Source organism: Narcine bancroftii, chromosome 2, assembly GCF_036971445.1.
Source record: "Narcine bancroftii isolate sNarBan1 chromosome 2, sNarBan1.hap1, whole genome shotgun sequence".
Taxonomy (NCBI): Eukaryota; Metazoa; Chordata; class Chondrichthyes; order Torpediniformes; family Narcinidae; genus Narcine; species Narcine bancroftii.
The window spans coordinates 254,325,974-254,339,658 of record NC_091470.1 but is presented as its reverse complement, the minus strand read 5'-3'; the positions used below and the strand labels follow the sequence as shown (position 1 = coordinate 254,339,658).

The window sequence follows — 13,685 nt, the reverse complement described above, 5'->3', positions numbered from 1 at the left end:
GTTAACTTCCCAATAGAAACTCTTGCCATTTTAACTTCAAAAGAAATTTCCTTAATTGTTTGTTTAATTCTTGAATAAAATTTTGAAGTATTAATATTGGTAACATCTGATAAAGATATTGTATCCTCGGAAATACATTCATTTTATACAATTCACCCTTCCAACTTGATGGGTACATTTATCCATTTTTAAAAATCTTAATTGATCTTTTTAAGTAAAAACAAATAATTCAATTTTATATAAATTCTTCAAATTGTTTTCTGTACGCATTTCTCAATAGTTAATATCTTCCCTTGGCCATTTAAACTGGTTATCTCTCTGACACTGTGTATAGTCACCTACTGCTGAGTGTATGTCCTGGCATGTGCTCAGTGAAGTACTTCATGATTAATCCCAGAGTTTCTCAGCTCTTTTTTTGTCCTCTTGTACAGTTAGCTCCTCTTGGAGATGACAGCGCACAGGCTTTCTCAGCACTCCAAGACCTGGATGTCATCAGTTATGCTAATTCTTCCTTTGCAAGTCTTGTCAACTTTCTGCCAGAGTGCATCGTGGCATATGTAATGTCAAGATGTTGCCACTTGTATTATTCAAGTGGTGTGATGAATGTTGTCAACTGAGAAGATTCCCCATTAAGCTGCACATCTGAACATAAGACAGTGGAAAATTAAAGTAGGGTTCAATAGAGTATGATTCTCAAAATATCAGACTCTTTGAGTGAAACATTCTGGGTACAGAGCATTGTGTATCCCATTGTCTCAGACCATTCCAAGTTGTGAATGTTGCCTCCTCCTGACATGAAGTTACTTTGTTTCAAGGCAGTTTGATTTTGAAATCTATTTTCTTTCATGTTTTCAGGGGAAATCTTCCTTTCAACATAAGCTGAACTGATAATTTGTGTGCCTGTACCTAAGTGAGTTTAAGGTTGATGGGTGTTTGTTATTTCCTGCAATTTCCATGTTCTGGAGTAGCTTTTGGCTCATGAACTCATCCCGCCTAATAGACTTACAATCCTGGTACGTCTTGAACGGTAGGAGGATGGTAGCTTTCATTACTCCAGGAAATGACCCATCCAGTTGCTCCATCCATTAACTAACTAATTAATTAATTATTTTGACGATTATAGCATGTTAGAAGGCCCTTCCAGCACATGACACCTGTGCTGCCCAGTTGCACCCAGGTAACCTACCGACCCCATACATTTTTGAGGAAAATGGAACATCCGATGAAAATACATGCAGGTCATGGGGAGAAGGTACAAACTCCTTATAGACAGTGCTGGATTCAAACCTAGGTTACTGGTGCTGTAATAGCTTTGCACTAACCACTTCATACAAATTTTCAGTTCCAATATCTATTGTGTCCTCAAACTCTCCTTCACCTTCCATGATGTGAACAGACTGATTTCTTGCCTTCGCCACTAATTCTTTAGCTTTCCTCTGATGTAAAGACCAGCATGGCTAGCATAGCGGTTTGTGCAATCCTATTACAGTGAATGTGATTGAGACTGGGGTTTGAATCCGGTGCTGTCTGTAAGGAGTTTGTACATTCTCCCCATGTCAACATGGGTTTCCTCCCACCATTCAAAACATACTGGGGTTGTGGGTCAATTGGGCGTGATGGGCTTCAGGGGCTGAAAGGGCCTGTTATTGTGCAAAAATAATTTAAAAACTCATTTTCACTTTGTACATCTCCCATTGATTGAGTCAACTACATCATCCATATACAGTTTGTGAAGTAAGGTGATCGTCCAAAGCCCCTGCAGGACGATCCACCAGTCTGATTATTGCATTTTTATTTATGTTGCCCTTTTTGCGCCAACTATGCTTCCTTTCCCAGCACTCAAATGGAGTTTTGAGTGCAGTGAATTGGAATTCATTATCTGTGTGTTGTCGTGATGACTGGCTCCTCCCTTGGCTCCACCCTCATCTACCCCAAATATAAACCCTGGTTTTCCCACCTTACCTCATATTCACCTGAAGACTATTATATCTACCGGCCATTGATTGTAAGCTATTAAAAGTGTGTTTGTACTCCTCACTTGTCTCTGAGGGCAATCAGTCACGTTATAATTTTAATAGTTTACTTTGAAGCAGGATGGAAGCCCTGTTGAAGCCAGACATTCTCTAGGTTGACCCTCTGTCCCCAGATGCCACGGAGGAATTCGTCTATTGGCTGGAGTAGTTCCAGTCCTACCTGACGGTAACACAAGACGTCTTCAACTCCGATAGTCTCTGGAGATCCACACTTCTCTCTCAAGTCAGCCCCAAAGGGGTTCACTGTCATCAGATTCTGTGCTACCTATGAGTTGGCCATAGAAAGCTTGAAGGCCCACTACATGAGGCCCCAGAATGATGTGCTGGTGAGGCACCAACTCTCTCAACGTCAGCAGGTGGGTCGCTGAAGGACTATATTCTTGAACCGTGGGGCCTGACTAGAAAATGCCACTATGAAGTGGTCACGGCCTGGGTGAGAGAGGAGAAACAAATCCGGGACACCCTCATGGCAGGAGTGAGGTCGAGATACATGAGGTAGTGACTGCTAGAGTTGGGGAAGAAAGACTTGGTCAGCACCCTGGATCTGGCGAAAGCGCTCAAACAGACCCAACTGGGAGCTGATGACCTCATGGATGAAAGCGACGCCTTTTCAGAGAACCAGGTCATTGGGGCGCCTGTGACCCCTGAAGCCCCAGCGCTGACTGCTGTGGCCACCTGAAACCAGGGATGCTATTTCTGTGGACAGGCACAGCACCCCCGCGCCTGATGCCCCATGAAGAATGCCATGTGCTCAAGATGCAGTAAGTGAGGGGACTGGGTGAAGGTCTGCAGGGTTAAGGGGAACCCAAAGACGGCGACTGCGTGTGCGACCCCCCAAATCGTCATTCAACCGGTGCCCAAGTCCTGAAGTGCTGGCCTCTGGCTCACCACCAGCATCTTGCTGGCCTCGTGGCGAGAACCTGCCACTGGAAGCATGGGAAGCAACAGCAGCTATCTTGCCATGCCTTGAGGTTGACGCCACCTAGATCTTCTTCGGGTCAAGGTGGAGAGCAGCCATCTTGCTGCGCCTTGTGGTCAAGGCCATCTTGTCTGTTGATGGGCCAAGAGGAGAGCGTCAACATCGGCATGGGGAGCAATGGGGTATCCAGAGACTGGCATCATTGTCCTGGGTCAGGCAATACCTCACCAATTGAATAACTCGAGAATGGAGGTGAGGGTAAACAGACATTTGACTGATTGCTCAGTGGACACTGGCTCCATTGAGAGCTTTATAAACTCTGCGATGGCTTTGCGATACAACTTAAGAGTGTACAAGATTGACTATCATAATTTCCTCACTTGCACTCTGCGATGATCCAGGATATTGTCTTACATCTAACTGTAAAAGGGGGGGTATTTTGTAAGTTCTGATTGTATGTACTGAAGGATTTGTGTGCTTCTGTGTTGCTGGGCCTGGACTTCTGTGTCACCTTAAAAGTGTGATCATGGAATCCTCTGGCCCACTCCTTCCAATCATAGTGCAGAACGGAAGGTCCCAAAAGCCGAACACCACATGTGGTCTCTCCACCCTAAATATTGATCCCCCCCCCCCACTGTTTCCAAACCTGCCTCCCGATTGCAAACCAATAGCTACAAAGAGCAGGCGATATGGTGTAGGAGATCGGGAATTTATCAGAGCCAAGACACAGTGGCTGCTCAAAGAAAATATAATTGAGTCTCGCAACAGCCCATGGAGAGCCCAGATGATAGTCAGGAAAGGGGAAGAAAAGTCCAGGCTAATGATTGACTACAGCCAAACAATTAATAGTTTCATATTCCCTCCCTTGAATTTCGGACATGGTAAATGATATTGTGCAGTACCAGACCTCATCGACCATTGACCTGAAAGCTGCATACCATCAGTTACCGATCCGTTCCGAGGACTGCCCTTACACAGCATTTGAGGCAGACGGAAGGCTTTATCAGTTCCGGATCTTCCAGAGACAGATGGACAAAATGGTCAATGAATATGGGTTAAAGGCCTGCTTCCCTTATCTTGACAATGTCACTATTTGTGGACAGTCTCTGGAAGTCCACGACACCAATATCCAGAAGTTTCTCCACATCACCAAGGCCCTGAATCTCATGTATAACTCCAGTTGGTCCATGTTCCAGATTAATCATCTGGCAATTCTGAGCTATGTGGTGGAGAATTATGTCATTGACCCTGACCCCGATTAAATGTGTCCCCTGTTAGACCTCCCGATCCCAAAGACCATGAAGGCCTTAATGAGGTGCCTGGGTTTCTTCTTCTGCTACATCCAGTGGGTCCCTCACTATGCGGATAAAGTCCGCCCCTCTTAAAATGCATCTCCTTCCCATTATTGGCTGAAGCCCAGGCAGCTTTCAACTATGTTAGGAGCAATATCACAAAGGCCACCATGCATGTGGTGGACGAGAACACAACCCTTCCAAGTGGAAAGCGATCCCTCTGACATAGCTCTGGCCGCTACCCTTAACCAGGTAGGCAGGCTGGTTGTTTTTTTTCTCCTGCATCCTACAAGGCAAGGAGCTTCAGAACCCATCTGTGGAGAAAGAGGCTCAAGCCATTGTAGAGGCCATCAGGCACTGGAGGCATTACCTGGCTGGCAAAGTTCATCATGCAGTAGTGAATGGTGGGTGGGTGGGGGGGGGGGTCAATATTAACATTTAAGAAGAATTTGGACAGTTACATGGATAGGAGGGATATGAGGAATGAGATGGGATTGGAGTTTATCAATGGGTGTGTTAGAGAGTAAAAGTCTTGACAAGGTTTTAAAAATATTCAATGAATGCTTCAAGTTGACATCAATTCACCAGGTCCATTGAAGTGAGTTCCATTATTGGAGGGGAAAGGACAGTTCACTACTTCTCAAGGCAGATGAAGATGCTGACTGCTCAATGTAATGTGACCGGGGGGGGGGGGGGGGTGGAAACCAGTCATGATGAACTTTGCCACCATGGCTCATTTTGTCAAAGCACGCAACCTGCCCTACTCCGTTGAGGACATCAGGGAAATGACCAGGTCCTGTCAGGTCTGCATAGAGTGAAAACTGCACTTCTACTGACAAAGCTTACCTGATAAAGGCATCCCACTCCTTTGACATTGTCGATTTCAAAGGTCCCTCCCTTCCACCAATGGAAATGTCTACTTTCTCAACATCATCGATGAGTATTCACATTTTCTGTTCGCCATCCCCTACCCAGACATGACCACTACCATGGATACCATTGGGTATCCCAGCTATATCCATAGTGAACGGGCTCATCATTTATGAGCAAAGAGCTACGCCAGTACCTGCTCATAAGGGGCATTGCCTCAAGCAGGACGACTAGCTACAATCACCGGGGGAACGGACAAGTTGAAAAAGAGAATGTGACTGTGTGGAAGAGCATGAAATTGGCTCTCTGGTCCAAAGGCCTTCCAAACTCACACTGGCAAGAAGTCTTATCCATGGTGCTCCACTCTCTATAAGGTCACTCCTCTGGACAGCGACCAACACAACTCCTCACAAGCTTATGTTTGCATTCCAGAGGGAATCCACATCCGGGACTACTCTCCCTCCTTAGCTATTGGTACCGGGGCCGGTCCTGCTGAGAGAGCATATGAGGAGGAGCAAGACAGACCCCCTGATCGAGAAGGTCCACCTACTGAACTCCAACCCAACGTATGCCTACGTGGCATACCCTGATGGCAGAGAGGAAACTGTCTCAATCAGAGACCTGGCACCCACCGGAACTGAGGTTCTGATGCCTCAAGCGAGTCAGGAACTACCAAGTACCCCACTCAGGGTCCCAGAGGACACTTCTTGGGAAGTGGACCAATCCACCCCACGATCTGAGGTGGAGCCCTTGAGACCCACTGACCCTGTACCACAGGGGGTCCAGGAAGCCCAAAGTCCTCCAGTACTGCAGCGCCTGACCAGAATTACCATACCCCCGCAAACTTAGCTTGTAAATATTTGTAAACTATTAGTTTTTTTTAAATGAACCGTCTCTGTTTTTCACCCACAGGCTCAATTCTAAAGGAAGGGGTGAATGCAGTGAAGTGGAATTCACTGTCCCTGTATTGTTCAAATGACTGGTTCCCCCCCCCCCCGCCCCCGGCTCCACCTTCACCTACCCCAATATAAACCCTGGTTTTCCCGCTTGATCTCAAATTCACCTGAGGACTATCAGCCATTGATTGTAAGGGAATAAAAGCGCGTTTGTACTCCCCACTTGTCTCTGAGGGCATGCGGTCACATTACATTGAGCAGTCAGCATCTTCATCTGCCTTGAGAAGTAGTGAACTGTCCTTTCCCCTCCAATAATGGAACTCACTTCAATGGACCTGGTGAATTGATGTCAACTTGAAGCATTCATTGAATATTTTTAAAACCTTGTCAAGACTTTTACTCTCTAACACACCCATTGATAAACTCCAATCCCATCTCATTCCTCATATCCCTCCTATCCATGTAACTGTCCAAATTCTTCTTAAATGTTAATATTGACCCCCCCCCACCCACCCACCATTCACTACTTCAGCTAGCATCTCTTTCCACACTCCCACTACTCTCTGTGTGAAGAAGATCACCCGTTGCTCCTCCTAAACTTTTCCCCTTTCACCTTTAACCCGTGTTCCCTGGTTTGTATCTCACCTACCCTCGCATAGCTTCACATCAGTTTACGTTTTCATTAGATTTTTCAAAGTCCTTTATAGTGTAATCATTGAGGGGTGAAGCTATACCATTTTTCCTATGGTGCATGGAATCAATATAATAATAAGTAAACAAAAAATAGATGATGGACATGTGAAATTAAAAAATGTCTAACGTTTTTTGTTTTTATTTGCAAATGTAATAAAGTCAGTGATTTTGTTTTTTTTAATTGTTGCTTCTCTTCCACAATTGTCTGGCTCTCTCTCCTGACACTTGTATCTCTCATTTTTGATTGCGCATCTTCCCTACCTTCCATTTCCTTTCTAGCTCCAATTAATTCCATGTGGATAGCAACTATTCTACCCGTCCCTTCCACTGCTTGGCCCACCGCAGTTTCTACCTGGCCTGCTCGTACCTCACGTATCTTCTGTTTCAGCAGGCAGATCCAGTACTTAGATTGCCCTTGAGAAGTTAGTGATGAGCTCCCTCCTTGAAAGGTCCTTAAGGTATTAGAGAGGGAGTTACAGGATTTCGATTCCATGTGGCTTGGAGAGCAACTTCCAGGTGGTTTTGATCCAACACTTATTTTCTGCCCTTGTCCTTTCAGGCGGGGGAGGTGATGGATTTAGAAGGTGTTATTCATGGAGACTTGGCGAGATGCTGAGTGTATCCTGTAGATGCCATAAAGTCATTGGTTTACGAGCGAAAGGTTACGATGAGGTGCCTATCAAATGGGCTCTGTGTCCCATATGGTGCTGAGTTTCTTGAGTGTTGTTGAAACAGTAAGTGGTGAGTATTCCTTCGCACTCTGTCTGGAGCCTTCCAAATGGTGCATTGGCTTTGTGAATTTCTCCTCTTGCAGCGACATTATGTATAAAACTGCTGCTGTTCAGCTTCTGGTCAATCCGTAACCTCCCACCAGGGTGTTGAATGCAGGAGATTCAGTGATAATAATGCCATTGAATGTCAAGATGGTGAAAGCTGGATTTTCTCTTGGATAGCATCATTGCCTGCACTTGTGTGCTGTGAGTGCCACTTGCTACTTACCAGCCTACACCTGGAGATTATCCAGATCTTGCTGCACTTACATGGGGAATCCTTCGTATTCTGAGGAATTGTGAATGGTTCTGAACATTGTGCAATCATCAGCGAATATTCCTTATGATTGAATGATGGCCATTGATGAAGCAGCTGATGATGGTTGGTCCCAGCACACTATCCTGAGGAGCTCTTGCAGGAATTGTGTGTTCCACCTCATGAGAGCAACCATGTCATAGGTCTTCTCCAGTGTCCTCAACAAAGCAATTAAAAATACAGCAAAAATGAACCATTGTTCAAGGACAGAGTCTCTGCAGAGACTTTTGGTTTGTGGGGCAGGTTTCTTTGAAAAATTATGCATAATTATGAATTTAGATCCTGATTTAAGTATATGAAATATTAAAAGAACTGTATGTATTTTCAGAGACATATTTCCTGAAGGCCTTCCTCCTTCTTATGTATTTGTTTCCACGCTGCGTTTAAAAAGCCCAACCAACAAGATGCGATTTGATTTGTGGAGAATCCTTTCCAAAGAAGGAATTGTGCAGGCAGCTGTCACACTTGATGGAAAACAACAGGCTGTATTTTTTACCACAACTAGCCTGGCTGAGGAGATCCAGACAGTGGCTTTCATTGATGAAAGACTAAAGGTTTGTGGTCATTTTTAATGAGCAAAGAGTTTAATTTTTCAATAAATAAATGGACAAACCTGGGCAAGATTCTGCACTCTTGATGTATTTCAGTGCATCATGGAGTTTGTATATTTATTAAAATAAATCAATATATAGGGAAGCAAATTTCATAATGGATAGAAAATTGCCTTGGGGAATAATCCATTATAAACTTTATCACATGCAAAGAAAAACACAAGAACTGTAGATGCTGGAATCTTGAGGAAACAACGAGAAGCTGGAGCAGTAAGTCAGCCAGTGTCCATGGAGAGAAATGGTCAGTCAATATTTTGGGTTGGGAGCCTTCATTGAATCTAATTGAAAACATTTCTCTCCATGGATGCTGCCTAACTCAGTGAGTCCCTTCAGCATCTCTTTGTTAGCACATCCAAGTCTTGCCTGACATTCGTTTGCACTATGTATCAGTGGAGGAACGTATTAAATGGCCAGTTTAATATTAATCACTCATACTGTCATTTGCTAAGAATTTATTTTCAGAATATCTATTTTCAGAATAATTTCTATTCTGAAAACTGGTTGAATAACTACTGCATCAATAATTTCTACTTGGTAGCCACCAAATAACTTTTTTGCTTGTATTTAGTAAAAATCTGGAATGTAATGATCTATAGACCAATCAGCATACACCTATTTATTATCAGATCCAAATGTACTAACCCTTAGCCTAGGGAAATCATTTGGCTGGGGTCATCTCTTTTAAGGATTATTTAGACCTCTTCAGTGTGTTCCATAGGATTTGGTATCATTATAGAATGAATAGTAGTCTTCACATGCTGCAAATTGTAGAAGAATAAAGAGACCAATCTGTGCTCAGTGTATAACCCATCATCCTAGCAAATAACCAGTTATGTTTTGTGTGTGGAGCATGTGAAGACAAATTTCCATTATATTGTAGTACAGATGTGTAGTATTGCTGGACACTAATACGAAAGGTGAATAATGAAGGAGTTGTAACAGTGTAAGAGAGTTTGGCATGTCTGTCAGCTCAATGAATAACATCCATATGACTAATTCCTTCTAAATATGCATCTCTATGAATATTTTTGCAACACTTCTTAATTTCCAACCACCCTTTGGCAAGATTTAGTGACTGACCAGTCAAAGAGTTATCTGGTTAATAATATGGGGAGTCATGGAGGGCCAGCTTATCTAAAGGTCAGCAAGCATTAATCATACCAAACACTAATTTTCCATTGAGTGCAGGGACTGGAAACTTTTAGACACTGCTTTCAAAGAAATAATGAATGAATTGATGGTTTCTATTAAAGTAGTTGGTGAAAAACCTTTTTCTCAAAGTAAAATTCCTGTAGGCAATGGATTTAGTATTGCCCTTAATTTGATATAAGGGGAACAGTTAGGACATGTACATCATTTAACACTTATATGTTTATGATTTTAAGATAATGCATTCTTTTTGATTGTGGGAAAGTTTGTTCTGGTGTCATGAGGTTAGCCTTACTACCCCTTGTTTTTTTTCTCAGTTGACAGTAGTGAGCTTTAATTTGTGTTTGTCCTATAATCCCACCATGGAGAGTTCACTGCCAGGATAGAGTGTCCAAACTGGAAAAAGTGTTCCATTTGCCAAACTTGATATAATTTCACCACTTCCCCATCCACAACTCCAAGTACGAACAGTAATGGACCCTTTCAGATGCAAGGAAATCAGTCAGGTTCCAAGAACCTGACCAAGAGTAAATGTACTGTGTGGAAAATGTCAAAATGCAGACTTATGTTTTTGGCAACAGGAAAAATATATCCCTTGCTTGAAAAATGAGGCGAGATTTTTTTTTTTAACTTGATGTTGAAATAATTTTGCTTGAGAAGATGATTGTTCTTGAAATATTTGTCTATTTTAGATAATGAAAGAAGCACAGTGACAAACTAATAACATGAATCATGTTCATATGCAATAATGAGAGTTTTAATGAATCCAGACTGACAAATTTTCTGAAATGCTGGAAAACACTGCTTTTAATGCTTCAACACACTTTCAATGCATAATAGGAGAATCCCTGAAAAATGTATTCTAAGTTTAAAGGGAGTAAAATAGAAAAGAAGTTATGAAAGTCAGTGGAGAGATGTGGGAGCCCTTGAGAGGGTTTGTTGAATTATCAAGTGTGGGAATAAAATAAGATGATCTTGCACCTTAACTCAGATATTGTACTGGGTACACTGAGAAGTGGTAAATTGTTCCAATTTTAATCCAATCTTTTCTGTTGTACTCATAGAAATTGTTTGATGAGGAGTGGCATCAATTAAAGTTACTGATACTTGAAATGGAAGTCACTTGTTTCTTAGATGATATAAAAATTCAGAAAAGACATCTTGAGCAAGTTATTCCTATTTTCATAAATGGGAAGACCCAGGTGGCTAAATTTGTGAAAAGGGAGACTTCTGTACCCGTAAGTAAAAATACCACTTATTATCATATGAACTTATTGTCAAATAATTTGGCTGTTAGACACAGCTATCATTCTTGGTTTGCAAGTAACAATTTCTAATAAACTGATTAGGTACATGAATTTATAACCATATAACCATTAACGAAGCGGAAACAGGCCATGTTGGCCTTTCGAGTCCGCACCGGTTCTCTGATTTTGTGTACCCTCTTCAGGCATTGGTCCCGGTAGATCTTCATTGATGTAGAAAATTATATTTAACTAATTTATATCTAACATGTATTTGTCATACTATCTTGATATAACTCTGACCAATTTTATTCATCAATAATGTTTAGTCTATACAGGTTGAATACCCCTTATCCAAAATGCCTTGGACCAGAAATGTTTTGGATTTTGGAACACCATTTAAAAAATGCACTTATTCACTCAGACTTAAAGATACATACGTTCACATTACAATACAAATATTTACATATGCACAAATTAACTGAAGTAGACATATATTGAAAAATCTACACAATTTACGTCTGCTATGTCCCGTTTTCTGATTGGAATTTCTGAACTCTATTACATATTACCTTATGGGACCATGGACAAAAAAAAGTTACTGATTTTAGATTTTTTTTGGATTTCAGGTATTCAGATCAGAGGTATTCAACCTGTAACTTTAAATAAAAAAGCAAAGATGGTGGAAATTTGAAAGCAGGAAATGCTGGAAATACTAACCAGGTCAGGCAGCATCTGTGGAGAGAGAAAAACGAGTATAATATTGTAGGCCATTGATCTCTGATCAGAACTGAAAAATTGAGAAAATTTGTAGGTTTTAAGCTGTAGAGAGGGAAAGGAGTAGGAAGAACAAATGGAAATCTGTGGCAGGACAGAAACCAAAATTGGCTATGGGATATATTTGTTGGTGCTCTCCAGAAGAGGGTGATGAACTGGTCAATTGCAGCTGGTCTGTTTGGATGAGTGTATGTTGAGGAAAATTAATGACAGTAGTAGACAGAAAGAAAATTGAATGGCTGAACCTGAAAGGCAAAAAAAAAAATGGTTTGGCACAGACTAGAAGGGCCAAAGCAGCCTGTTTCTGTGCTGTAATGTTCTATGGTTTTATAGTTCTAACCTGTGTAATGTCAGGGACAGCAATTCCTGAAAATCTGAAATAAAGGAAAATGCTGAAAATATTTAGCATTTCAGATGGCATTAAAGGAAAGGGGGGGAAAAAATGGGTTATAGCTGTAGATGGATGATCTCACACCAGAACCATCCAGATCTGGCACCAACAGGAAATCATACTATGCTGAATTCATTCTTTTTTTTTATTTTTCACACTGTGAACCATATCAATAAAAATATGTACAAACGTTTCTCACTAAATTTACACAGTGGCATTTTCTCCCTTTTTTCCCCCCCTTTCCCTCCCTCCCCTTCCCCCCCCTCCAAAACCCATAAATATTCAACATATACAATACAATAAAACCATAAAACAATATCTTCACACAAAGGAAAATAAACAAGAAAAAGGCATCATCTATTTGTTACACACTGAATCTAGTCGTTTTGTCGTCTTATCATTTTAGGGGATGGAGGTCCTAGGCAAGCTCTCTCTGTTATGTTCCATGTATGGTTCCCAAATTTGTTCAAACAATGTGACTTTATTTTTTAAATTATATGATATTTTTTCCAATGGAATACATTTATTCATTTCCATGTTCCATTGCTGCATTCTCATGCTCTCTTCCATTTTCCAAGTTGACATTATACATTTTTTTGCTACTGCTAAGGCTATCATAATGAATATTTTTTCACTTTATTCAATTTGAGGCCTAATTCTTTACTTATGGTACTTAAAAGAAAGATCTCTGGATTTTTTGGTATGTTATTTTTTGTGATTTTATTTAATATCTGATTTAGTTCTTCCCAAAACGTATTCACTTTCGTACATGCCCAAGTTGCACGTACTGTTGTTCCCATTTCCTTCTTACAGTGAAAACATCTATCCCATAATGTTGGATCCCATAATGTTGGATCCCATTCTTTTAATTTTTGATGAGTGATTATGTACCCTGTGTAACCAATTATATGGTATCATGCATAACCTTGTGTTTATTGTATTCTTCATAGTTCCAGAGCATAACTTTTTCCATACTTCATTTTTTATCTTTATGTTTAAATTCTTTTTCCACTTTGATCTATAGTTTATTTCATCATTTTCCTTATCTTTCAGCTTAATGAACATGTTCATTATAAATCTTTTAATTATTATTGTGTCTGTAATCACATATTCAAAGCTGCTTCCTTCAGGTAATCTCAGTCTGCAAATAAGCTGATTTTATACTCCTCCTTTATTTTTATCCCTTTTATTTTTATTTTCTATTCTTATCAGTTCTGCCAATGGTTCTATTGCTAAGATGAACAATGAGGGGGATAATGGACATCCCTGTCTAGTTGACCGACTTAATTTAAATTGATTCGATACATATCCATTTACTGTTAGCTTCGCCAACAGTCCATTATATAATGGTTTAATCCAATTTATATATTTTTCTGGTAGATTGAACTTCTGTAATTCTTTAAAATTCTGTAATTCCACTCTACTCTGTCAAAGGCTTTTTCTGCATCTAAAGTAGCAGCCACTGTTGGTTTCTTATTTCCTTGAACTGCATGAATTAGATTAATAAGTTTACAGACATTATCCGCTGTTCATCTTTTCTTAATAAATCCTGTTTGATCTTGTTTTACTATTTTTGGTACACAATCAGCCAATCTGTTTGCTAATAATTTTGCTATTATTTTATAATCTGAGTTAAGTAGAGATATTGGTCTATATGATGTTGGTGTTAATGGATTCTTCCCCATCTTTGGTATTACTGTAATTATTGCTGTCTTACATGAATC

General features: G+C 40.8%; 1 protein-coding gene across 1 annotated transcript in view; it reads left to right on the top strand.

The window, feature by feature from the left end:
• The window catches only part of LOC138755243 (collagen alpha-1(XXI) chain-like), a 198,914-nt gene that overhangs the window by 46,740 nt on the left and 138,489 nt on the right, over positions 1-13,685 (top strand). Inside the window, exons 5-6 of the mRNA XM_069920865.1 lie at positions 8,118-8,343; positions 10,614-10,787. Coding sequence (XP_069776966.1) covers positions 8,118-8,343; positions 10,614-10,787 — 400 coding nt within the window. The remainder of the gene's footprint in view (positions 1-8,117; positions 8,344-10,613; positions 10,788-13,685) is intronic.